The sequence below is a fragment of the Alternaria arborescens genome (assembly GCF_004154835.1).
Source record: "Alternaria arborescens strain FERA 675 chromosome Unknown contig_16, whole genome shotgun sequence".
NCBI lineage: Eukaryota > Fungi > Ascomycota > Dothideomycetes > Pleosporales > Pleosporaceae > Alternaria > Alternaria arborescens.
Window position 1 is genome coordinate 100618 of NW_021167871.1, and position 26574 is coordinate 127191.

At 50.4% G+C, this 26574-nt stretch overlaps 8 protein-coding genes across 8 annotated transcripts; 3 read left to right on the top strand and 5 right to left on the bottom strand.

The window, feature by feature from the left end:
* Window positions 1-1142: 1142 nt before the first annotated feature.
* AA0111_g7169 (Mitochondrial phosphate carrier protein 2) lies at window positions 1143-2274 on the bottom strand (the record flags this gene model as incomplete). Its single annotated transcript, XM_028653473.1, has 4 exons — window positions 1143-1166; window positions 1219-1406; window positions 1467-2046; window positions 2140-2274. The coding sequence occupies 4 exons, from the start codon at window positions 2272-2274 to the stop codon at window positions 1143-1145; spliced, it is 927 nt and encodes a 308-aa protein (XP_028505013.1).
* A 1027-nt stretch (window positions 2275-3301) lies between these two features.
* AA0111_g7170 (hypothetical protein) lies at window positions 3302-11089 on the bottom strand (the record flags this gene model as incomplete). Its single annotated transcript, XM_028653475.1, has 8 exons — window positions 3302-4915; window positions 4970-5618; window positions 5665-6435; window positions 6523-7189; window positions 7244-7397; window positions 7447-7608; window positions 7656-10516; window positions 10567-11089. The coding sequence occupies 8 exons, from the start codon at window positions 11087-11089 to the stop codon at window positions 3302-3304; spliced, it is 7401 nt and encodes a 2466-aa protein (XP_028505139.1).
* A 581-nt stretch (window positions 11090-11670) lies between these two features.
* Window positions 11671-12669, top strand: AA0111_g7171 (hypothetical protein; the record flags this gene model as incomplete). Its single annotated transcript, XM_028653476.1, has 3 exons — window positions 11671-11738; window positions 11785-11835; window positions 11982-12669. The coding sequence occupies 3 exons, from the start codon at window positions 11671-11673 to the stop codon at window positions 12667-12669; spliced, it is 807 nt and encodes a 268-aa protein (XP_028505136.1).
* Window positions 12670-12833: 164 nt separating this feature from the next.
* On the bottom strand, window positions 12834-14466 carry AA0111_g7172 (hypothetical protein; the record flags this gene model as incomplete). Its single annotated transcript, XM_028653477.1, has 2 exons — window positions 12834-13558; window positions 13611-14466. 2 exons carry the CDS (start codon window positions 14464-14466, stop codon window positions 12834-12836), a joined length of 1581 nt encoding a protein of 526 aa, XP_028505130.1.
* Window positions 14467-16013: 1547 nt separating this feature from the next.
* On the top strand, window positions 16014-18287 carry AA0111_g7173 (hypothetical protein; the record flags this gene model as incomplete). The annotated part of the gene is made up of 5 exons (XM_028653478.1): window positions 16014-16526; window positions 16580-17235; window positions 17288-17650; window positions 17703-18051; window positions 18102-18287. The coding sequence occupies 5 exons, from the start codon at window positions 16014-16016 to the stop codon at window positions 18285-18287; spliced, it is 2067 nt and encodes a 688-aa protein (XP_028505128.1).
* Window positions 18288-19020: 733 nt separating this feature from the next.
* On the bottom strand, window positions 19021-19890 carry AA0111_g7174 (Lactam utilization protein; the record flags this gene model as incomplete). The annotated part of the gene is made up of 3 exons (XM_028653479.1): window positions 19021-19234; window positions 19285-19704; window positions 19757-19890. 3 exons carry the CDS (start codon window positions 19888-19890, stop codon window positions 19021-19023), a joined length of 768 nt encoding a protein of 255 aa, XP_028505017.1.
* A 564-nt stretch (window positions 19891-20454) lies between these two features.
* AA0111_g7175 (putative urea carboxylase) lies at window positions 20455-24454 on the top strand (the record flags this gene model as incomplete). The annotated part of the gene is made up of 5 exons (XM_028653480.1): window positions 20455-20511; window positions 20574-21687; window positions 21752-21775; window positions 21875-24252; window positions 24302-24454. 5 exons carry the CDS (start codon window positions 20455-20457, stop codon window positions 24452-24454), a joined length of 3726 nt encoding a protein of 1241 aa, XP_028505016.1.
* A 165-nt stretch (window positions 24455-24619) lies between these two features.
* Window positions 24620-24925, bottom strand: AA0111_g7176 (hypothetical protein; the record flags this gene model as incomplete). Its single annotated transcript, XM_028653481.1, has 1 exon — window positions 24620-24925. The coding sequence occupies one exon, from the start codon at window positions 24923-24925 to the stop codon at window positions 24620-24622; it is 306 nt and encodes a 101-aa protein (XP_028505141.1).
* Between the last annotated feature and the right edge of the window lie 1649 nt (window positions 24926-26574).

Sequence of the window (26574 nt, forward strand, 5' to 3'; positions counted from 1 at the left end):
CCGCGACTCTGCGAAGACCTTCAGGCTCTGCTATCGCATGCTTATTGATACTTACAACGCCCTTTACGAGCTATAGAGAACTATCGTTTCTGCGCCAACAGTTGGTCTGCGGTGCACCACAAAATTGATACAGCAAGGTGCTGGACATAAGGCCTGCAACCTGACTCCAGCCTATCGTTCTTTTCCCACTCTCTTGCTAATAGCACAAGTCAAGAGGCAACATTGCTATTGACAGTCTCTCTAATTTCTCCCGTATTTCATCATAGAATTCCAAGGTTGTCGCTAGTCCAGCTCATGCCCATGAACATTCCACTAAGTTGTCCCTCTTTCCCTGGGCATCCTGTCCGCGCTCATCTTCTCATCTTATTATCTTCCCTCCATCTTATCGACTTCCTCGAATCTACAAATTACTTTGAATTATTCTTTCTTCAACCTTGTGTTCGTCAGCTTTACATCCACCTGCTTCCATAGCGCCCCTTCGACAAGTGCATGTCTGATGCGTATATCGACATTGACAATATGGTCTTCTCGTAGGAATTTGATCTTGAAGGTAATAATATGCTCGGTGATCAGATAACAAATACCCAACTTGATGAAGAAGTACTCTTCGCTTTCGGTATAGGTAGAAGTCTGGTGTTTGATGGTTGCGAAGATGGATCTTACAGAGGGCGCGATAGAAAAGTGAGTCTTATGTGATAGATGCGATAATACATGATCAAGCGGTTTGTGAAATGAGAGACAAAGATTCGTCTTTATTTGCGGAGGGGCAATCTTGTATCGCCATGCAAACGAGTGGAGGGGTCCTTGCATGCTGACTTGTGATGCCGAATAAGAATCTAGGAATTTTAGTCGCGTTATGCTCACGATTCACACAGTAAATGCAGACAGCTGCGAGGCTACTCCTCGTACAGCTCCAGAACAATAATAAAATGTCGCAAAATACTAGATTGAATGATGCATATCGACTAGGATGAGGGGGCAGTCTTGTGAGTAGGAACAGATAATATTAGGATTGACAACCACGGGTAGCAGGAAGTAAATTACATCAACTAAACGTCATTAGGTAGTAGTCATCCGCTAGTCTTACTCCAAGAACACCTTGCACGCCATGACTATCGCACTCTCTTCGTGTAGTAGATGGCTTAGTGGCCACCGGTAGTAGGTAGCTGTTTGGAAGTTAGCTTCAGGCCCACATACACAGCGGTGGGAACAACTTACACCAAGGTAGACCTTGAAGGAGTCGTAGATAAGCCATTGGAACGCAGTCAAAGTACCAATCATGAAGATACGGACAGGCAGTCCGTTCCAAAGACCACCGAAACCGATCTTGCCGTATATCCTGCCAATAGCTTGGCCAGCGCCCTCGCCGGCCTTCCGGTCGCTGTTGAGCTTCGAGACCATGACATCTAGCACATGTTAGCCACCATTTACTACTTTCTGATATTCGTGAAACATTTCCGACATACCTGCAGGGTGCGAGACGACCGCGCATCCAACACCAGCGATGTATCCACCGAGGAAGCTCACACCAGTTTGCTGTAGACTTCCGTACGACTCTTTTGGCTTACCCAAGAAGCCGTAAATTTGCTTGACAGTCTCTTCAAACGTAGCGAACTTGACCATGGTGTATGGGATTTGACGCGCCCACAGAGGATACAGGCCCTTGTAAAGACCGCCAACGCCCTCTTCCTTGATCACTTTCGACCAGCCTTCCCTTAGTGTGTTTGCGAACGGTGGCATGGTCGTTTGCATCCGGACCTTGATTGCCTCCATAGGACACAGGGCAATATCGGCGAGGAATTCGGCGGAAGCGGAGGCAGCGAGATATACAACCGTTTGCGGGGCGCCGGGAGCAAGCTTCTCACCATACAGGTACTTGAAGACTTCGTAGAAACCGTATTTGCCAGCCCCCTGCATGGAGTAGCCGATGAAAGTGGGTGTCCAACCAAAGAATACACCGCGCAGACCCTCTTTGGAATAGATCATTTTCCAGGCTTGCGAGTTGGATTTGTAGAGGTTGGAGTCGACTTGACGGCGGCATTTTACCTGTGAGATGAGAATCAGCGCGTGTGTCCTCGGAAACATTTTGAATACTTCAGCGACTTCAAAAATGTAATTGGCACGTGAGAATAAACTCACCAGATCCAGCGGGGTAACCATAGTATGTGTAGGCCCGCACGCGATAATACCACCCATTGTACACGCCGCAAAGTATGAGCCTGAAAAGAGCTCAATCTTCCTCTGCGGCTTCATCGCGTCTAATTTGTTCGACATTGTGAATGTAATTGTAGTTGAGTCACCTCAATTGCTGTGTCGTTCTCGCCGTATGGTGTCGTTTTGGTGCTGGAACCGGGGATGAGGTTTGTCGCGTGCTGCTTCACAAGGATGGTGTCTCAAAAAAACAAGAGCCGGAAGATCTGGAGGAGGGGTATAAGGAATTATAGATTAGAAGAGGGAATAGGGATTCAACAACAATCGCAAAGCCGACTGGGTAGCCTTGTTTATTATGACGGCACGGCTCTAGGTAGCGGAAAGCTTGTCCGCAGCTTCCGCGTTACCTCGCTATGACGTCGTTTCTGCGGGTGGGACGCGATGACCAGGCTGACGAAGCTTAGCCTGATGCTTATCGATATCGCATGCCCGACCCTCCGCGCGCGATCGGATTTCATTCTCGACTATTGGGCAACTCCGCCCCTCTGTTACGGTTGCAAGTATCATAGTGAGGGATTGGCATAAGAGTGGGTCGTCTCAGCGCGGTGCAAGATCGTGCTCGGGGGGAAGTCAGCTGCTCAGCAATACTTACGCGTTATGCGTAGGATGCTTTGAGCAGAATGAGATTTCCGTAGATAAATTCTCTATCGTGAGGATGCTATAGTCATGAAGCGTGATAGTCATACCTAACTCCCAATGTGAAGAGGTCATTTCATCTAAGTACCCCCAAGCACCCACGCTATGCCACCCCAGCAAGAACAATAAAGTGAAGACTGTCCCCAAAAACCGAAGTCCAAAGTAAATGCCATGGTGTACCAGATGTGTCCTAGAAAACAGGGCATGCAATTCCTAACAATAACTTCGTGCAAAGTCAATGCACAGAAAGTCCAAATCCATACAGCCTGCTCTTAGCAAAGCCATGGGTTTATGGTTGCTCTAGAAATTCGTTGAGATGGTGATTTCTTCATCACTGATGTACGTGACGTTCGAAGAACGGGCTGGAGAACGATCGCTGGCGCCGTCCGGATCACAAGGAGACAGCGATGAGTCGGACTTGAGTGGGCCATCTACCGACGCATCGTGTCAATAATCATACATCGTTATCATATACTTCTTCCCCATCTGACTCACTACCAGAATTATCATAGAGATCAGCCGCTGATAGGCTATCGTCCTGTGGCCAAGCTTCCAATCTAGGTTCGATCTCCTCAGCCCACTGTTGCATGCGTGTGGTGTCGTTGACAACATCTCTATACAGATCCAACTCAAGATCCTCGCTCTGGTTGAGGTCGTAGAGCTGTTGAACGAGGAATTGGCAAGTGTCGATAAGTGGGGATAGATGATGTTTCGGCATGCCTAGATCTTTTTCGTATACGATGCGCTTCATCATGTCGGTGATCGTCTCACGGAGTGTTTTCCATCTGAATTGTACCAGATCCACAGACCATCCCTCGTAAGTCCTGTAAAGCTCGCAGACAAGCATCTGTGCACCTTGCCGTACGTCTTCCAGCTTGTGTAAGAGTAAGGGGGGTGCCCAAATGCGGCTTTTCCCTATAACCCATGCGTAGAACATGTACTGGTGCTTTTGCTGAAAGATAGCCTCGTTCTTTATTTGCAAAAGACCGCCAAAGAAATCGAGAGCAGCCGAGCCGCCAGGTGCGCGGCCCTCTTCAATCCGACTGTTTGATGCAACCGCCTTCGCAATCGTTGTAATAATTTTGTTGACACTGTCTACCACCGGACAGCCTTCGCAATACGATAGTGAAGCTCTCATATAAGCATCGCAGAAGGGAGGGTCGAGCGTAACGATGCCTTCAAGAAGAGTCTTGAAGAGGCTGGACTGAGCCTGCGGGTCTCGCCAACCGAGCATCGATTTGACCATGTCACCGGGATGGAAGTAATCCATTTTCGACTCATCGAATATTTCCAACGCCTTGTCTAGAACCGCAATGGCTTTCAGATCAGAGTCCCACCAATAGAGCATGTTCCGTTCTTGATAGGTCAATGGAAACATCATAGTCTCCCGGTCGAGCGAAGCTAGGCGATCAGCACCTGAGGCAATGGCTGGCAGACCGGTATCGATGCGTAGGAGCAAATTCGACAGGAATCCGATGAGCCTATTATAAATTCCCGACTTCTTGCTCACAATTCTCCATAGGTCAGGGTCCTCGTCTTGGAACCGCTTGTACGAGTGCATACAAAGCATTTTCAGGCAGAAATCCAGGAAGCCACCATTCAATACTACAGCGATCTCCACATGGCCCAGTTCGAGCATCTGAATTAGTGTGAGATAGAAGTCGTCCCAGCCCCGTATGGACATGTGGGTTTCGGTTGTGATGATACGTAACCTGGTCGTGAAACTCGCAAGTATCCCACCTGTTAGTGAAGAAAGATCGAAGTCCATATCATTCTCAGCGTCCTCCAGACCGTATGAAACAGGGTCCTTTTCACGCGAGACTTTGAGACAGTCGATCAGAAAGCTACGTGTTTGAGACCGTACTTTGGCGTGTGTGCAACGGAGCAGCAGATTGAGCAGATTCCATTCGTCGGTAGCAAGAGCCTTGAGGACAATGTTGCAGCATGTTGAGCAGGGCAGGACGGAGCGTCGTATCTGAAGTAAGGTATCGGAAAAAATATCGGAAGTCATGTGACGCCAGACAACGTTGCCGAGGTGTGCAAGCACTATCCTCAAAGAGCGAGTTTCCTGCAAAGACGTTAGTGTCCTGAACCTGGATAAATCAAACGCGATATCACGTACTTGTAGATGGCCTTCTGAGCATGACCCGTGGTTGATAGTACGTGACATGGCATGAAGCTGTCGCACAAACTTTGTATGGTTTGGATCGAAGCGACAGTATTCTCTGATAAACACCTCGTTCTTAAGATCAACCTCATTCTCCAGGGCTGGGGGCATGGGAACTTTTAGAGTCTTCCCGTCTGGAGAGGGGACCCAATTGCGCTGATCGTTTTCTACCGCAGTCCGGCGTTGATAAAACAGCATGTATGCAGAATATTGTTTCGGTACGCGGTTGAAGCTGTCGTCTGTCAAGCCTCCAAACGCCCGGTACCCAATGTCTGTTGGGTCGAAAGGTCCAACATTGCTATCATCGAATTCAACCCAGGTTGGTGCTGCATTTCCTGTCGGACAAGGTCGTTCACGAATGTAAGAATAGTAATGACCATGCTCGCAAGTACCTGTGTGTACAAGTACACCAACAAGGTCGAATATGTCCGCTTCCTTTGACTTGCTTGGGTCACTAAGATGGTCGACATGGTACGTGCTGATGTCGATAGATGGTGGGAATTCGAAGTGATCATAGACCTTTCTCCGACTGAAATCGACCAAGTCGAACTCGAAGCGCTTTAGGTGGAAGATGAGGTTGTCAGGGACCTCCTTGAAGCAGGTGCTGATGTAGTTAGCTTCGCTCAATACCAGATTTGACTTCAATTTACCGCTTGACTGCATCAACATATCTACCCCCACAGCTTTCACATTTGTACTTGTTGTCGCCTTCCATGACATCGCCTCTAACAAAAGCCTGGAGACTCTCTTGAAGTGTGGACTTGCCCTGGACATCGCATTGTACCGCGAAGAAAGGCTCCGTTCGTTCAGAAACGTGTTCGCACTCTTTTGATTTGATCTGATTCAAGGTTTGCCCCCCATAGAATGAGCGAAAATGCTGTTTGTGCTCTTCTTTAATAAGTTGACGTTCCCACTGGTCGAACAGGGAATTGTAGAACTCATCTGCGTCCATCTGAACGCTGATGTCGATAGGCATGAGCTCCGAATTCTTGACACATGCTGCGAAACTGCGTGGATCTGCAGACCTGCGAAAGGAATGCTGCATGTTTGTAAATAGCCTCTGTGTTTCAAGTAGAAGCTGTTGAGAGCCACTGCCTTCTTGCAGTTCCAAACCTAGGATGAATTCACGGAAGTTGAGATTCATGAAGAGCTGAGTAAGAAGGGAGTTTGCGTAACAGATGGCACGCGGGTTGTACAGACCCACATAGCCTGTGCCAGAGCGTATTTCCATGGAACGATCGACAGAGACGGTGGCCAACGCTGGCTCGTATTCCTCGTTTTCTACGTCTCCTGCGAGCTTGATGAGGGTATTGTACGTGCTACTGTCGTCGACTAGGGCAAGCATGAGATCGTACATCTCGTGCCTCGTGTGTGACTCTAGTATCGGTACAGTAGCTAGGCCAGCTTCTGCAGAAGACCGACTGGTTTGAGTCAGTATCTTGCTGTATGAAAAAAGGTAGCAAATCGGAGCAGAGTCGCTCGATTTTTGGTCGGTTTGCGCGACGTACCTCTCGGCGAAAATGTACTTCTTGAATATCTTCTCCATCACGTCGCCTGTATTGAGAGGCTTCTTGAACGACTTCAATGACAGTATGCAGCATGATATAAGCTTTGTGAGACCAAAAACCACGTGGTCGATCTCGTCTCGGCCTACAAACTCCTGATGCTTGTGGTTCAATAGTAGGTCAATCCATTTAGTCAAGTACAGTCGGAGTGAAGCTTCGTTGCGTTCGTACTCGTCCTTTGCCCGAAAAACCCGCTCAGCAATGTCGAGTAGTTGAAAAGACTGTATAGGAAGGCGCACAGAATCTGGAATGATCGCAGAAATGACCGCCCAGAACTGGGTGGCAATCTCACCTTTGGTCAGTGGACATGTAGATGGAAGATCACCACCACAGACGGAATCAATTTTCTGAGCAACATGTTGTCGCAAAGGCTCCCTGAGGTCTTCCAGAAGTAGCGCTCGGTGCAATTGCGGAACTTGGGGGTGCTCAATGAAGGCTTCCCAGATGATGCGCGAGTGAAGTGATGCTTCTAGGATAATGGCATAACAATCTTGAACCACGGTAGCATCTTCGTTCGTTTCAAGTGCAACCGACAGGATCATGATAAGGCGGTTTCCGAGTCGTGTGCCGTCGGAGAAATAGGTCGCCGAGGCGTCGGCGGAAGGACGCTCTACTTTGCATAAGGCATTGGCCATGTTATGAGAAATGAGAACGTGGCACTTACCTCTAAGAAACTCCAACAGAGCTGCCACGAGGACAGCCGCTAATTGCAGCTCTTGAAAGCTCGAGATTGTATCACTAATGAGACGAGGATTGAGAAGAGCTTCGTTCAACTGGCGTATAGCACCGACCAGGAACTTCTCGTCTAAGTTTGACTTCTAGTTCGTTAGCACATGGATATCAACACGAATTATTCAGTAACCTTACGTTACGTATCTGCTCTCGCAGTCTAGCCTGAAGAGCCATAGCCGCGTATCTCGCCTGATAGAGCTTTCCTGGGGGAAAAAGATCTTCCGATCGTGCTGCGCCTGCCATGACACTATCCGCAAAGGTATGTCGAGCTGGGAAGAAGCTCAAATAATCGAACACCTGGCGAGAATCAGCAACGTACAGCGCGGTCCCATGCAAATAAATACCATTTGGCTTAGGTTATCATCGGTTTCCATTAAGGAGAATAGCTCATCCAGATATTTACCCACTGTGGACTCGAAAACCGAAGATCCTGTGCTCTGTCCCGACAAAGGTTGAGTGACTTCCGCATCCGGGGCCCTTTGTACGAGGAGCTGCCCTCCGAAGTCGATACGGCTCAGTTTCTCGTTCGACCTATCGGAAACGTTGAGCCGCTTGCCTTTCGCGAATAGGTTGACCTTGGTGCATTTCGATACATGACATAGTCGCCTGTAGAGATCTTCCACAGTGTGATCTGCACCCATCATCACGACCTGTCTATCGTTACCACACTGGACTCGGATCGCGATCGAATCGCCGTAGAAAACATCCGTTTCGTCGACTTTGGAATCTGCTCTCCGATTGCGATTGAATTCTGGTTTTTGACGTATCATCTCCAGTAGGAGCTTTTGGAACAAGATGATTCTGCGACAGCGCCCCTCATTCTCATGCACAGCCAAGTGAGATGCGGTGACATCCATGGTTGTTGGATCTCCACTATCTGGGGACTGACTGCGTATGACCTTGCAGGCCGAACGCATCTCCTGCATACACTTCTCGACTAGGACAGTGTGAGCAATTTCCACATCTGCTAGCATAACACCCTCAGCTTCGTTGATTTGCACATAGCGACTCGCAAGAAGACGAGCAGCACGATCTTCAATAGTGCCTTCTGGTGACGATAGAACCATGGACCATAGCACATCGGCACCGGGAATCTGCAATACAGTCTTTTCCCCTTGGTCAGTTACAACAGGCTGCCGCGTCATAGGAAAGCTGTAGTTGGCGACAAATTCGAACATGCCATTTGTGTACATGCTGGGGTCCATGTGTGTCATGTGAGAAGAGACAAGTTGCCTACAGTAATCGTTGTTTGGGGCGACTTTCAGCGTTTGAAGTAATTGCACCCATGCCCAGTCTCGGGCTGTGTTTGAGAGCGCACGAAGACCGATGGTGTGTTCCCATAGCTGATTGTACATCTCGACAGGTATGGCTGGTCCAGCACGACATATCATGAGTGCTAGGAGCTCCAACCGACAACGGAGAGCTAGCTGTTGGTGGGTGGATGGTTCATGGTTTTTCTCGGTATCGACATACGATGTAATCTCGCTTAAGATCTTGCATGTGACATCTTGATTCTCATGGAAGAAGGATCCGTCCCCAGAGGGAATCGGTGAAGCCAGCGAGAAGATGACTCTTACACTTCCAGTTGCCTCGGCTGAGTTGCTGCCGATATAGTTCGCACAATTCCTATAGATTGAATACCGCTCTTCAATGGGCACGCTATGTGCGAAAGTTTTGAGGTGCTCGGCAGCCTCACAATACAGGTCCAGCATGTCTTTGTCTGGTGCCTTCTGAGACATTATGTCGCGGACAAGACGGATACAAACATTCCACGGTCTTGCGGTACTTTCCCTTATAGCGAGGTCTTCTGCCGAGGCCTTCTCAACGATCTTTTGGCCCAGGTCTTGTAGGAATCGGAATATTTCCATCGTATAGCTACTGATGGGCGTCTCATGAAGTTTAGTGCAAAAGTACAGATGATCGGAGGGCTTCATCAGATGCATGATTGGCCTAAGCATGGTCATAGTTGCGGTTACCACTCGAGGGTCGGGATTTGTGGCGACCGTGTTCCAGATGGCGTCCGCTTGGGAGTCTGTCCAACGCTGAGTCACAACGAGAAATCCAACAATGTTTCCGCTGCGCGCGATGAGCTGGGGATGTGAGTCCACGCTGACGAGGTAGTCAACCACTTTCCCGTCGAGAAGAAAGTCCGCTAGGTACCGCATGACAGGATGCTTTCCTGCTGCGTTGGCCTCATTGTACTGTTTCCAGATTTCGACCAAGCTTATATCCATCACGCCTATACTCATGACGCGCAAGTCCATTTTGCCTTTAGTGAGGTATCTGCGTAGAATCTTGAACTTCCAGGCGTTGGCGACTAGTACTGGAAAGTATTGAGGGTCATTGAGATAATCGTCCTGTTTCCTGGCAAGACTGCTTTCGATGGAGGACGATGTTGTCGGCGAATCGACGCTCCGAAAGTCTAAGTATCTGTCGACCAGATCTGACTCTATTTTCTTGTCCCAGATACATAGCTCAAATAATAGCGAGTGAAATTGTTGAATCAAGTCTCGAGCGACGGTAGAATCGGTAGTTCTGCTCAAATCGAAGAGATCGTCCATGTACTGCTCCAAGAACTGTAGGACTCTGCGACAAAATTCGGAACGATAGTCGTCGTTCGAAGATTTAGGGCCCTGCGACATCGATATACCCAATGAGCATAGCACAGGAGCGGTAAATGCTGCGATCTGGGCTTGCGTGTTCAAAGGCACGTGGTGGAAGGCTTCGTTGGCCAGTCGTAGCAGATTTTGAGCACCATTGGCGACCAGAAAGTCCTTCTGTAGTAGCGAGACCATTTTCCGGATATCAGCGGAGTATTCTTTGCTGACCATAGAAAATACTGGCGCCTTGTCAGGGAGAAGAATAGTATGCCAGTTCCGCATATGTTTCTGGCTAAGGAGAGGCAAATTATACATCTCACTGAGACGCGGGCGGGAGAGGAGGTGGACGTCGGCAAGTAAAAGGTAGGAGCATATCCTGATGTATGCACTCAAGAAACTGTAGAACATGTCGCCCGTGCGACGATCATCTAGTTGGTGGCCAAATGCCGCCTTGCGTGATAGCACTTTGTTCAACAGTAAAGAGAAATCATCCCAGAACATGGCCTTACTCGCATAAAAGCCATGTGAGTTAGCGGAAGGTTCGGGTAGGTCGGCCAGCCATCGCGAAAGGCTAGGAAAGAAGTCGAAATCGATTTCGTTGTCAACTAATATTGTTAGAATCGTAGGCGCTGAGTGGGCATCAAACTTGACGTACTCCTTTGCATGTGTTGTGTCAGGTCGCGAACAACGGTAGAGTAGCTACCATGTTGGGAGTACGGAAATTGGCGAAAGTAGTCTTCTGCGTCCACCTGTACCGAAAAGCCGACTGCTTCGTCGTCATCGTCGTCAATTATCATGATGGGCGGGCTTCCTCGCTCATCTTCGCTACTAGTTATGAGTATAGGCGACTGACCGGGGGTAGGTGAGGGATCCTCGAGGAAGTCGTTAGCATTGCCGTGGTCCTCGTCTCCACCGCGCTTCGGGGACAAGGGCGGGTGTGAGCGTATGGTCATCTCTACCTGCTTCTCAGAGTGTGATGCGGCAGTATTCGCGGGGGTTTGGGGCTCGCTAGGCATGGCGCACAGGCTGTTGCTCCCGCTGTGCAGGCGGGGGCGTTTTCGTGTGTAGCTGGCGTCGGCGTCTTCAATGGGGGCGCGACGCGGCGGCGAGGCAGAGGCGGTGATTGCTGGCTCGTCTGCAGCGACAGACTGCACTATATCTATGTCTGGCGCGGTCATGACGGTAGAAGGCCTGTGTAGTTGTCTGCGAGAGGACTAGGCGTGGCCAGCGACTATCAGCACGCGTGCAGGCAGGTGAGGCCAGGCAGAGAGCAAGCAATCCCAAGTACAGGCAACAGCAGCTCCTTCCAGCCTTAGTGGCCAACAGCCTTGCACAGCGGCAGGGTAAACGCGGGGAGGTTGGGTCTCATCTGCGTCGACGACAGGAATGAGCTGAAATTGGGGTAATGCAATGAGAAAGAATCAGATTCAACTTGGTAGGCAGAGCTTCAGATATTCGACGCGTAGCTAAGAAACCCCACCATCGTCATCCTAGTTGGTTCCCGCTGTGGAGCTAGCGCGCCGCTAGTGGGAGCAGTCTAGGCCTCATCAGACCAAGATCGAGAAATCCTCCATCTAATGCAAGGCACGCCTGTCTACTCCACCTTACAAGTCTCACTTATCTAGACTGAGCACTGGCAGGGTGTCGGGCGCACTTCGGCCAGCTTGAAAAGTACTTCTGCTCTTCGACGTCGGCAGACACTCATCGGGACAGCTAGTATTGAGAAGTGGAACGAGCCAGTTGAAGAGCTATCTTGGCAATGGCACCTGCCAAACAGAACGCGAAGCCCGTCTTCAAAACATCGTCGCCATTCGCAGAGACAAAGTGGTAGGCACATACGCGGTCTCTCAATACACCCTGCTGATCTTCGCAGGCCTGAAGTTTCACGAGAGGACGAAGAAGTCATACTAGAATTGCTTTGCAAGTAGGTACGCAAAGCGAAGCTTCATCTTCCCACCACTTCTTCTGGAGTTCGCGCTCGAGTTTCGATGGATCTCCGTAACGGGAGTTTTCTCACCACTCAAGATCCTACGATGCCTTCTTCTTTCCTGACCACTAACAATGTCGTAGTCTTACCACACCGCTAGGTGACCATCGCAGAAACCACATCCATCCATCCAGAGGGAAGAAGAGAAGACACAACACGGATTCCAGTAATGATAATCCCACGATGACCGAGACTGCGCCTTCTGTGCCAGATATTGGGGAGCATCTGCTCGTCGGCCTCAATAGCGTAACGCGCCATCTGGAAGCTTTAGCTGCCAAGAACGCTCCTTCTACCGCATTCGTTGCGAATCAAAAGCTTACCAAGGACCTGGTTCAGCTCAATCTCGCCGGGAAGGCCGGAAATGGCGCAGAGGAGAAAGAGACGCCAGAAAAACATCCCGAAGCAGCCCTCAAGCCCTTAAGCATGGTCATTCTAACTCACCCCAAACCTTCTCTATCACCCGCACACGCCCATCTTCCAACACTGGTCCACCTAGCCACCCTATCTTCAACACTTGCTACACCGAAAACATTCAATACAGTCACACGACTCGTTCCGGTCCAGACATCAGCGGATTCCCGGCTCGCATCCAGCCTACACATCCCCCGTGTTGGGGCCATAGCCATCTACGAAGGCGCTCCAGGAGCTAAGACGCTGGAAGAGTACGTCCGCGAACACATTGGGTTGACAGAGTGCAATTGGATTGATGAGGCCATGAGCGCAGAGTGGAAGGGGCTGAACGTCAAGAATGAGATACCTGGGGCAAAGTAGACATGTTGTAAGACAGATCTCGATACCGATCGTTTTAGTGTAAATACATGTGGTTGATTGTAAAGCTTCAACAAACGCCCGCAATGCATACATTTGAGTCCAACGACTCTTCCAGTACGAAGAGACCCGAACAAAGAAAATAATAGTACTTTGGAGTAACATGCTCATCCAAGGAAGTTCTGCACAGCGCCACCGACGTTCTGGAGATCGAGAAGGAAAGTATCATGGCCAAACAAGCTCTTCTCTTCCCCGAGTTCAATATGCGTAACATTTTTGTTGCCAGTACGCTTAAGCGTTGTTGCTATTTCCTTCTGCTGCCACGCAGGGAACAGGATGTCGCTAGCAACACCCAAAACGAGAGTCGGGGTATTTGCGAGAGGCTTCAGGCCAGCCACGAGATCGGCTGGTGGTTCATTGCTGTCGGTCTGCGCTACAGAGTCGACATCAGCAGGCTGCTCTTTCTCCTCGTATGGTCGATCGGGCAAAGTCAAGTTGCACACATCGCTGCTCGTGTCAGACGTGATGTCGTGGCCATCCAGGTAAGCCTGCATCTTGCCACTGTTCGCCTTCCGCACCTCGCTGATGCGATTGCGGTGCTCTTGTCCTAGATCAAACAGGTCCATGGCCTTGGAGACGTAGAGCAAGCTATTCGGATCATACTCCAAACACCATTTTTCCCCCGCGTGGTCGAGGTAGGTTTCGATGAGAAAATCAGGGCAAAGCGCCGGTGGTCGCGAAGGGTCTGCCCGCCGTCGACCAAATCGTTGCTCCCATTCTGGGCCGCTTCGGTATGTGACTGTGGCAATTTCTCGTGCAAGCTTCATACCACCATGTGGAGGGATGCTGTCATAATAGAAACCGCGATTCCAGTTGGGGTCCATCATGAGCACTAGGAATAGGTTAATAAATGCGCATGATCCATGCCCCTCGCATGTACTAACCTTGACGTTGGGTGTGTCTCATAGCAATGCTGTATGGGTGACTGCGTGCACATCCACTTATGCTGACCAGACGGCCCACGCGGTCAGGAAACAGTGTCCCAGCGGCTAGACTTTGCATACCACCCATACTCGATCCTACACTCGCATACAGCTTCTGAATGCCAAGGTTGTCCAGCAGTCGGAACTGTGCGCGTACCATGTCCTCCATTGTAAGAATTGGAAATCGGGTCGCGTATCGTTCGCCGTTGGCAGGGTCGATTGAGGAAGGTCCAGTCGAGCCGTAACATCCTCCGATTACGTTTGTGCAGATGATGAAGTATTTGTCTGTATCCAAAGGCTTTCCTGGCCCGATAAACCTCTCCCACCATCCCGGCTTTGTGTTCGTTTCTGTGCTGTGGGCATGACTAGAAGCGGATAGCCCAGTATGCAGTAGGATGGCATTACTCTTGTTCGGGCTGAGTTGCCCCCATGTCTCATATGCAATGTTGAACTCTGGCAGTATGCCGCCCCAATCGAGGAGTATGGGCTGTGTCGAATGGAAATTCAGGGTGTGTCCAGAGGTATATGAGGGTTCGGGTCCTGAAGATGCCCGCTTTCTCGAAAGAGACACAGAGCGAGCCTCTTGAGCGTCGAGGCATGGGAAGGAGAGGGCGGGGTTTGACGATTCAACTTCTCGAGCGGCGGCGGCATGTTGTGCTTTTCGTGGTGTCTGCTGGTGCAGCTTTCTGGTGGCTTGGTTCGACTGCCGTCTTGCAAATAGCAGCGAAGTCTGAGCTGATCTTTTGGCGAAGCATTGTGTAGTTGTTGCGGATCGTGCTGTTCGCGTGCCTGCGAACAGGCTACGGGGAACGCTCATGGCTGTACCGGTTGCCCACAGCACGCGCGGATCGAGGGCAGAGGTATGCGAAAGTGGAGACGAGACGGAGAGACTCCATGATGACGCGATACTCACGATGACAAACGGCTGGACCGTTGCCGGACCGTCGTGCGAAAACTTATGGAAATGCGACGATGTCGGATCCAATGACGTCGCGGGGAAATTGCGTGCTTCCCTCGCACGTTTCCCGTCCTGCCAGTCTGCTTCGGGTAAGCAAGCCGCCTCTACCCAGGCACATCCAGGGCTGGTACCTGAGAACACAACGACACCATGCTTAATATGACCTGATGAGGAAATGTATATCGAGTTCATAGTGCAATTTTGATTTGGCGCAGCCTCCTGCGCATCTCAATCCTGAAACTCTGCCTCAACCCAACCAGATGATCTCTGCTCAAAGAATGCTGGAGCTTCTACACCACTGGCACTCTATCACGGCCTCGCCGATATGGTGCCTATATTTGGGGTGTTCGTCAATGTCTGCAGTACTTTTGCCGCACAGAGCTTGGAGAACACAAGAAATGTGCTAGCATGTCACCCGAGATCCCCGAGAACATGTAGCCTGACAATGCGTTATCATCTAGAGATGCATACCATACATCATCGAACATGACATAGCTTCAAGAGTAGAGGTAATAGTTTGGCTCATCCGACCGCACCTTGGAAGAGGTACCAAAGTAAGGTGTTTGAGAGCTGGAAACATCATGGCGAACTTAGGGCGATCGATCGAGCCTTTACGACGGGAACCGTGCACACCCTCTAATGTGTTCAGACTGTGCTAGCTAAGCATTGAGCAAAAAGGAGGTGCAAGCCGTGACCGCCATGACATGTGAGTTCTTGAGTCTGAACAAGGGTCTCTTGTGATTATTAAATCCTGCTCGTGACCGTCGTGACTTTAAGCGCCGTACAAATGGGTGCTCAGGTGGTGTTGCACTATGCCTGAGGCGTACAACGGTGCAATCCTCTGGGTGACAGGTGACGGCAGCTGGACATCGATTATCAGACAGCTAGACGGCTCGGTACTACGGGGTACTCGAGGAATTGGGTCTCAACCATTTGTTTTGCGCTTGTTGGAGTCGAGGGAACCATGACGGTTTGGTGTTCGCAGAGACAATACAATGCATGAAACATGGCCTGCACCTGACCCCCTGGGGCGTTTGACGACGGGCGTCTAATTATGGCCTGCACTCAAGATGCTGCACAGGAGATTTTACAGGCAAACTAGGCTCAGTCGTCTCAAGTGCATATGCAGGGATGGTGATGTGAAGCTTGGAAATGGACGTCTGAGGTTCCAGGGCTGAGTGATGTCTTGGCCGGCCGCCGGCATCACCCAGTCGCGCCTACCCACTCGAAACCTCCGCAGACCTCCTTCCCTTTCTCCAAGTGCGATCCTCTCCATAGTTGCGCCCTGTTGGACGACGTATACACCCGCCTGAATCCCCCGTCGCTTTCTCCCCTGCTACTACACAGAGGGCGCCGTGCCATACAGGGAACGCCATACCGCATCCGAACTCTGCAGGACCTCCGTCATGGACTCGTCCGACTACTTCACACCCGTCCGGGAAGACCGAGATGCTCCAGGGCCGCAGACTGAAGACTCGGATACCGACATGGCCGCCTCTGCCACCGCTACAGCCTCCTCTTCGCGCTCCACCATGTACACATCACCACACCCGCGCAAGCCCGGCCGCATGTCTCGATCGGGAGCACCACGGCCCATAATCACACCTCAGAGTCCCTTGAGTTCGACCATACCGCACAACCTCCTTCCCTCGGCGCCTGCTTCACCGCCTACACCGGCGCCCAGTCCTACGCCGACCCAGCGAGTGCCCGACTGGAGCACCGCAGCCGAACACGAAGATGGCGACATCAAGAGCATACGAGCGCAGTTTGGCGATATGAACAGGGCGGAGCGGATGCGATTGCTGGGAGAGCTGCTGAATTTATGCGACAGTCAGGAGTTGAGCTTCGTGGCCGAGTTTGTCAGCCCCAGGTTAAAAAAGGACCCCTTCATGGTCCTCCCCACCGAACTATGCTTAAGGGTGGGTTCCGTACCGAAAACTTCTATCGCCGAGATCGCTGACACATCGTACAGATTCTAGAATGCGTCGACGACCCCACCACCCTCGCTCGGGCGTCGCAAGTGTCCAAGAAGTGGCGCGAACTCGTCAACGATGACAGTGCCTGGCGGTTGCTGTGCCAGAAGTACTCCTTCAGGGCTCTGTCGAGAGAAGAGAGGATCGGGGAGGATGACGCAAACGATGAGATGGAGGATACCGACGCAAAATCATGGTGGCAGAACGACGAGCGCGCATCCAGGATAGAAGACGTTACCGAGAGAGAACACGTCGAAGTTGGCCCATCATCAACTGGCGGCGCTGAGGGTCTCCGGACGCAGAGCCTCGATCGAGCCGCTAAGAGGAAGCCATCCCAGCGGAAACAGCAGGCTACCACATACCGATCGCATTTCAAGCAGCGATACATGGTTGAGACGGCATGGCGGAATGGAGGAGTATGCGACGCGCGGCAGATTACCCCAGATCAGGGTGTAGTAACCAGTCTGCATCTGACGAACAAGTACATTGTGGTTGCGCTCGACAATGCGAAGATACATGTTTTCGACACAGTAGGCGATCACCAGAAGACGCTCCAGGGACACGTCATGGGCGTATGGGCCATGGTGCCTTGGGGTGATCTTCTGGTCAGCGGTGGATGCGATCGCGACGTGCGCGTGTGGAATCTTGCGACTGGGTACGATTTTTCTACACACTACGCGATCATCATAGCTAACAGATATTGCTAGGTTTCCCCAGTTTACCCTCCGCGGCCACACCTCGACAGTTCGATGTCTGAAGATGTCCGATGCGAACACGGCTATATCTGGGTCAAGGGATACCACACTTCGCATCTGGGACCTCAAGAAGGGTCTATGCAAACATGTGCTCATTGGCCACCAGGCTAGCGTCCGATGCCTCGAAATACACGGCGATATCGTTGTGTCCGGCAGCTACGACACCACAGCGAAGATCTGGAGCATATCCGAGGGCAAGTGTCTGCGCACACTCACTGGTCACTTTAGTCAGATCTATGCGATCGCCTTCGACGGAAAGAAGATTGCGACAGGTAGTTTGGACACCAGCGTCCGGATATGGGATCCCAACGATGGGTAAGTCCGATTGCGTACCACAATATTATCGAAAACTAACTCTCTCGTGTAGCAAATGCCTGGCTGTGCTACAAGGCCACACCTCGCTCGTCGGACAACTTCAAATGCGTGACGATATCCTTGTTACTGGTGGATCAGACGGCTCGGTCCGCGTGTGGAGCCTCGCAACATATCAGGCTATTCACCGATTAGCTGCCCATGACAACAGCGTTACGAGTCTACAGTTTGACAACACCAGGATAGTCAGCGGTGGCAGCGATGGTCGCGTCAAGGTCTGGGATCTCAAGACTGGTGTTCCCGTACGAGAGTTGAGTAGCCCTGCCGAGGCTGTCTGGAGAGTCGTATTCGAGGAAGAAAAGGCTGTTATCATGGCCAGCCGGGGCGGTCGCACCATTATGGAGGTAAGTTAATTGCGCACAATCACACCAGAATGACATGCTAACGTGGTTAGGTGTGGGACTTCTCACCACCTGCCGACGAGGATTTCGACTCGCGATCCTCCACTCCAGCGAGCATGCCCGATCATCTGGACGTCGAATACAACCGACCGCGATCAGCCATCCTTCCTGCAACATCGCCACTGGTTCAGGATACTGGTGCAGGTGACGTGACCATGGCCGATGCAAGCGATTCATAAGGATACGACCAGCTATGGCGGAGCACGACTAGTGCAGTAAAGGCTTTCATGTGCCATTCTGGCCTTCAGATACCACAGCCATGACGACGCTGTGACTGAGTGCGATCGTATTGGAAAATGCCGCGAGAGTCGCATAGGCTGCACTCTACGAGTCGCAATTTGCCCAGTCGACTACCCACAGCCGAGGCGAACGGTAACTATGGGCTCATTATATGCCCACTGGCGGTCACCAATATAGCACTCGACCGACAGATTTTGTTGTTCAATTATACCCCATGAAAGCTTACGCACACGAGAGGGCAGATATGTTGCGTAATGTGGAAGCAAAACGAGAAGAAGATCGATGACCAACTTGCATATAGGGCGTCTTGATGCATCCATGGCCCATGTTCGGCATGTAATCGAGGGTGCTTGGATCTTATTTGAATTCTTTGAAAATGTATGCATGAAATAGGAGCGTGGGTCTTCGAATGACTTGGGTTAGGAAATAGGTAGTGGAGTTCAGTGTGAATAGATTTGTCAATACTCCTCAAATATGACCAACGCGTGCCAAGAGCCTTGCAATTTCCAAATGCTATTGTGTTAGTTAAGTTCGAGATCTACCTAATGTTCAAGTTGCATGGCGATGCTCGTCTCGGTATTCTACTATGACTACTCATGTTGAAGCAAAAACCTTTTGTAGCTCTCATACGACATTCGTGAATTGGAGAGACATTTTCCATACGAGACTTCTTCAAGACTTCCCAAAGTGCTTGTTGTTGAATTGATCAACGATCTCCCTCGCCGCCTTCACAATCTCCACAGCTCCAGGTGAATCAGAATGACAACACAACGAGACCTCGTGGTCGCCTATGGGGAGTTTCACCTCCTCACCCGTAACGGCGGTAACAGTCGCATTCTCGACTTGACTTTGAACGTGCTTTCTCGTCTCGTCTGGATGCCACGGCCTGTATGCGGTGAGCATGTTAGCGTGAATGTAGTTGTTGACATAACGTACTTCTTCTTCCGATCAATGACCAAGGTTCCATCTTTGCTATACTTGACATCTCCATACAATTCGGCGACGAATGGCAATCCAAGCTCCTTCGCGACCTCCTCATGCAAGGTACCCGCAAGACCAAACACAGTTGTCCCTTTGGGTACTCCGGCATAAACTGCTCGACACACCTCTTTATCCCGATACATCATCCCGTACAACACGCCGTGTGGTTTCACGTGGTGTAGTGGTACGTCTTCTGCATCTAAGAATGCTTTCAGGGCGCCGACTTGATAGCGAATAGCCGCTGTCAGTTCTTCAGGCGACATCTTGATCTCTCGTCGACCAAACCCTTGAATATCGGGCAGGCCAGGATGGGCGCCGATGGCTATGTTGTGCTTTTTGCATGCGAGCACCGTTTGATGCATGATCAACGGATCCCTGATGCACTGTTAGACTGAGTCGATGATATGACCATAGGTTTTTGCCTTACCCGGCGTGGAAACCACATGCTATGTTCGCGTGGTCAATGAGTGGAATCAACTCATCGTCTGGACCACATTTGAAGTTTCCGTAGCCTTCTCCTAGATCTACGTTGATCTTTACGGCATGTTTGATAGCTGGCATTGTGGAAAACTCTTTCTGTGAAAACGTGTCGGCAAATGGACGCGATATACTACGGTCGAGATGTGAGATACCTTGTGCTGTTCCTAGAGTATGCCCAGGCAGGCGTGATCGAATGCGCATCCAATCGTAACGGCACGGTTGGAGTAGTTGGAGTAACCTTCTCGGATCGGAGGTCACACTTTCAAGCTACTCGGCGAATTTACACAGCCATTCGACCCATCTATCAACTCCCCACTCCCCCAATAGTTGATCAAACGCACTTCACGCGCGGCGTCATGCCCTAATGCTTGTTATCGAAGTCGACCCCGCCTCTCGAAGCTCCGTGGTGACGTCTTCAGACTCGGGGACACTTCGGCAGGAGTGGTGTATGCCGAATCACCAATTACAACGCCTTCGCTCCAACGGGTGGAGGTAAGATATCGGCGCGAAAAGGGAATGGCGGAAAGAACGGAAAGTGTGGGGTCATGATACGCTACTGCATTGCCTCCAACGACGAGCTTCATAGAGGTCGCATGCTCTTGAGAGTGTTGGATGAAATAGTTGCGTTGAAAATACTTCGATCCAATGTCTAATATTGAGAAACTACGAGTGCTATTGATTGCGAATCGTGGGGAGATTGCGGTACGTAAATTGCGCCGCGGAATGATTCCGTTATCGATAACTGACATCACCTGCACGGACAGGTGCGCATAATCAGGACTGCAAGGAAACTCGGTATCAAGAGCATCGCCATCTATTCTGAAGCTGATGCTGCATCGCAACACGTGCGTGATGCCGATGAAGCCATCCTCTTGCCTGGTAGCAATGCGACTGCGTATACGGACGAAGAAGCTGTTCTGCGGATAGCTAAGGAAAAGGGGGTAGATGCTATCATTCCAGGTTACGGGTTCCTTTCGGAGAATGCGCCCTTTGCGAGACGAGTGGGTGATGCAGGTATCGTATTCGCAGGGCCGTCTCCAGAGGCTATCGAGGCTTTTGGCGTCAAGCACACCGCTAGAGACCTTGCGGAAAAGGCCAACGTTCCAATCGTACCTGGAACTAAAGGCCTGGTAGAGAACGAGGAAGCCGCCGTAAAGGAAAGCGAGCGCATCGGTTTTCCTGTCATGTTGAAGGCGACTGGTGGTGGTGGCGGTATGGGACTCATCACCTGTCACAAGGTCGAAGAGGTGCGCGAGGGGTTTCGGATGGTGCAATCAAGAGGAAAGACCCTTTTCAAAAATCCCGGAGTGTTCATCGAAGCCTTCTACCCTGCTAGCCATCATATTGAGGTCCAAGTATTCGGCAATGGCCAAGGTAAAGCAATTCACTTTGGCGAACGCGAATGCTCCATTCAAAGACGACATCAGAAAGTCATCGAAGAGTGTCCAAGTCCGTTTGTGGAACGGCAGCCAGAGCTGCGAAAGAAGTTGGGGGAAGCCGCAGTACGCCTAGCTGAATCGATCAAATATGGTTCTGCAGGCACCATCGAATATCTCGTAGACGATAAATCCGGCGATTTCTTCTTTCTAGAGATGAACACGCGACTCCAAGTCGAGCACGGCATTACAGAACTCTGCTACAATGTGGATCTGGTAGAGCTTATGCTAAAGCAAGCAGATGCACAGTTGGCGGGCAAGCACGGGCTCGATGGCGAGACCTTGAAGCATATGCAGCCATCAGGTCCAACAGGTTCGGCTATCGAAGCTCGAGTCTACGCTGAGAACCCGCTAAGGGACTACGCACCATCTCCCGGACTGCTGCAGAAAGTGGCATGGAAGGATGTTCCTGGAACTCGCATTGATACCTGGGTTTTCACAGGTAAGTTGTGCCTGTACGAAATGCACGTGAGACATACACTGACTTCGTATCTTCAACTTTGCAGGAGTTCGTATCACTCCCAATTACGGTATGGGGCTCTATTCTTCTTTACATTTGTGATACACGGATCTCATCATGAGATCTGAGCCTAGATGGAGTTCGTCAATCATGTGCTAACAAACCCTAGATCCTTTGATAGCGAAAGCAATGGTTCACTCCCAATCCAGAAACGGGGCTATCGCGTCGATGAGGGAGCTTCTTACACAATCTACTATAAGCGGTCCACCTACAAACCTCGAATTTCTCGCCAGCATACTGGACGATTCGCATTTCAAAGAGGGCAACACTATGACCAGCTTTCTGGAAAGCTTCAACTATACGCCTCATGCTATCGATGTCATCTCAGCTGGCGCATATACCTTGATCCAGGATCTTCCTGGGAGGCCGACAGTCGGTAAAGGTGTGCCTCACTCTGGGCCAATGGACCCAATATCGTTTCAGATTGCGAACATGCTTGTTGGGAATCCGCGATCGAAGGAATCTCTAGAAATCACGTTAAGTGGACCAGAACTGAAGTTTGTTGGTCCTGCTATCGTAGCTTTGTGCGGCGCTCCCATGGAGGCAACACTTGACGACAAGGAGTTTCCCTTGTGGGAGAGCGTGAAAATCGAGGCTGGTCAAAAGCTCAAAATCGGAAAAACAACAGGTGGAGGTTGCCGCTCCTACCTAGCCATCTACGGAGGCTTTCCGTCAGTTGCAGAGTACTTTGGCTCAAAGTCAACGTCGCCGCTTGTGGCGATTGGAGGCTACCAAGGCCGTGCACTTGCCCCCGGTGATTTACTACAGATAATGAGCAAGCTTCCAGAAGACTTCACAAGTATTTCGCTTCCGGAAGAGCTGCGACCGGTCTATAAGACAAACTGGGAGATTACGGCTATGGTCGGACCTCATGACGAAGGCTACTTCGACCCGAAGTTTATCGAGGAGATATACAACACTGAGTGGAAGGTATCTCACAATGCATCGCGGAGTGGAATTAGACTGATCGGGCCGGTACCGAAGTGGGCCCGTAAGGATGGCGGCGAAGGTGGCGCACACCCCAGCAATCTAGTAGAATACGGATATCCATTGGGTACCTTGAACTGGACAGGGGATGACCCATGTATCTTTCCAGTAGACTGCCCAAACTTTGGCGGTTTTACCAGCAGCACGACGGTCGTCAAGGCAGACTGGTGGAAATTAGGACAGCTCAAAGCAGGCAACACCGTGAAATATATCCGAGTCGGACTGGAGGATGCACTGAAGAAGAGAAAGAGAAACGATAATTTCCTCGACTCAATTGAGCAAGCCATCAAGAGCGAAAACGGATTCGACAGCATCGAGAAATTACAAGGCGCACATTGCAATTTTCACGAGGGCGATATGGGAAAGGCAGTTGTGTGGGAGAGGGAGGGTAACGCGAGTACTCCACAGGTTCGGTATCGTCAGGGAGGTGATGACCATATTCTGGTCGAATATGGTAATGAGGAGTTCAATCTCAATCACCGCTGCCGTGTCACTGCCTTGGAGAACGCATTGCATTCAGAATCAACTCCAGACATCATCAAAGTCAACCTTTACAACACTGTTGGATGCTGTACCACGCTGCTCCTTCACTACAACGGCTCTAAACTCCCTCGTTCGGTCCTCGTCGCACATCTCCAGTCTATCGAGTCAAATCTCGGTGATTTGAGGAACACAAAAGTCCCTACGCGCGTATTCAAGCTACCTCTCTCATTCGAATCGAAACTCCAAGACGAAGCAACTCAACGCTACATGACGAACCAGCGACCACATGCCCCTTACCTGCCCGACAACCTGAGTTTTGTAGCAAAGAATAACGCATTTACACCACAACAACTCAAAGAAATATATCTTACTGGCCAGTTCATGGCGGTTGTTGTGGGCTTCTTCTGTGGCAACACCGTCTCGCTTCCTGTAGACCCACGTCAACGCATTTCGGCCCCTAAGATGAATCCGAGTCGCGTTTTCACACCAGAGGGTACTCTAGGTTGGGCAGGTAGTTGCATGTCCATTTACCCTGTTGATTCTCCAGGCGGATATCAAATGATCGGTCGTACAGTCCCCTGTTGGGATTATTACTCCTACAAACCTGGTTTCGATAATAAGCCATGGATTTTCCGTGACTTCGACATCCTTACTTTTTACCAGGTCAGCGAACAGGAACTCGATGATATTTTTGCCAAATTCCGTGCGGGTAAATATGAATGGGAGTTTGATGAGGTGGAGTTTGACATGGCACAGCACAATCAGCTTCTAGAGAAGACGAAGGACGAAGTGGGGGAGATCAGAAAGAAGCAAGCTGTTGCGCAAGACGAAATGACGAAAGCCGAGAACGAGAGCTTGGAACGTTGGAGGAAAGAGAAAGCTGAGAGTAAAGTTGATGAAGGAACAGTAGAAAAGCTGCTGGACGATCCTGCGATTGTGGGGGTCGAAGCGCCAGTCGATGCGAATGTATGGAAGGTAGAGGTTAGTGAGGGGGACGAGGTTGGTGACGAGACTGTGGTGAGTTTAGATAGGGGATTGTTCATTTGGCGATGCTAACATGACGCAGATCGTTATCCTTGAGGCGATGAAGCTAGAGATTGCGGTCAAGACGCCAGATTCGGTGACGAAGGCTGGAAAACTAAAGGTCGAGAAGATTTTGGTGAAGCCGGGTGATACCGTGACAGCCGGAGGCCACCTGGCATTGCTGCGCAAGAGCTAGCTGGGGAACAGGTCTTAATCAACCACCATCTGCATATGTCTGACTTACTGTGTGATGATGTTGCGTGCACTATGTTCATGTGTCTACAAGCTGAGGTATAGCCAATGTCTCATTCTATATTAACGAATCTGCGCTTCTATCAAACAATTGTTGTCTTCAAACCAGCTAAAATTCCAGTTCCTCCATGTTGAGACGGGTACCGCAGCTAAGTTCCTTAGCCGGCTTCATATCTGCCCTACCCCAATCATAGATAACCCCGCGTTCGACGAACGACTTCTTATCCAAGACAATCTGCTCCATTGCCTTCGGAACGCCAACATCCAAGATAGGACCACTAGACGTCATCATGCCTTCGACTTTATCCATGAAGCGCATATACTCGTCAAGCAAGAGGTAGCTACTAGCCATGGAGTCATTGTCCTCAGGTACGTAGCACGGAAGGTGCTTGTGTCGATCACAGAAGGTTTCCATTGTTCCTCAGTAACCAGAAACTTCCTTGCGTCACGCTTCCGGGTTTCGTTACCATTCTCACCTGCAACAATGAGGCACTGGAAGGCCTTCCATCGGAATGGCGCTAGTTTCTCGATGTTGGCGACCATATCTTCGTCCCAATTGTAGATATTGACTACAGTGTTGAGCTTGAACTTGACGTTGTAAGTCTCTCATCACCACGCGATTCGACATAGCTGGTCTGCGTTTTTCCCGTCGTCACCGCGCCCAATTTTGGCGTTTGTCCGAGCATTAGAAGAGTCACAGGAGATAGCCAGGATATTCAACCACTGAGAGTTCTCCTGCATCCAATTCTCGGTGACCTTGCTACCGTTACTGACGATACTGATGCTTCGACACCCAAATCCTCTTTGCAGTAGCGGATCAGACTAGAGAGAAATTTGGGGTGGAGGAATGGTTCTCCGCTGGCGATATTGAGCTTGCGCATACCGGCTTCTTTCAGAAGTTTCAGGCCTTTAGGAGCCTTGTCGTGCGTTAGAATGTATGAGCTGGTCTCAGTGTGAAAACAGAAGCCACATTTGTAATTGAATTCCTGAGATGGGAAGTAGTTGGCCGAGACAGGAGTATCTGGTGGCTTAGGTGGGTGTGATGCTTCTTGTGCCTCGAAGACCGGACTTTCAGCAGGAACTTCGTGGACAGCAGTTTCATGAGGGAAGTTCTTGACTGGCTTTGAGGCAGACTGTTTGTGGACAATTTAGGCGCATGTTGTAAGAACTACAACGACGAAGAACCGAAGAGCAGGGACTTCTGACAGTAGTGATAGCAGAACCATGACTGATGAATGTCTTGAGAAGCCTACAAGATCGACACCAAGTGCTATATGATAGCCGAGCTCTTCAAAAAAAAACCGAAGAACCGGACGGTGCAGGATGTACTGTTGGTAGTGATTAGGTATGATATAAGTAACAAGAAATTGTGGACATGTCGACAGCGACAAATCGCTTTCGTGCTTGCTCGCAACAACTTCTTTAACATACAAAGCGAGGGCGCTTGCCACAAACGGCAATCAGAACGAACCAACAGCGGAACAGCATGAAAGCGATAATATCAATTCCTTCTTCATGCTTTCGAGCGTGCCGTCCCGCGGTCTTCATCTTGCATGTGGTCTACAGGATGTGTCACATGATGCTAAGGATGGCGCATCTGAGGTATACATGGGCCTTGTTCTACCTTAACTTAGCTCGGTGGACCTAATACATACGACTATCCTTATCCGCACCCTACAGGTTGTCTCAGCGTCGTAGTTGTTAGTCAGTATCATGAATCCATCCAAGCTCCACAGCTTTGCTATCATCTTTGTCCTAGGTATACCCCGACGTCACTGATTTCAACTTCTTAGCTAGATAGTGACCCTTGACTAAGTGCGCCCGGCGCGGGGAAAGGTAGTCTCTGCGCGTACCCAGCTCAAAATTGCAACCTGGTACACTGCTCGGTCAGTGATGATCTTCGCAGCTGGATGCGTAAGAACAACAACAGTCCACTGGCTGTCAGGATCCAGGACAAACTCGATAATCAAGGCTTTCTTACGTCTGAAGACTTGAACCCGTTTATAGGTCGGGCAATTTAAGATGCATCAGCTAAGAAGCCTGTCCAAACGCTAAAGCACTAAG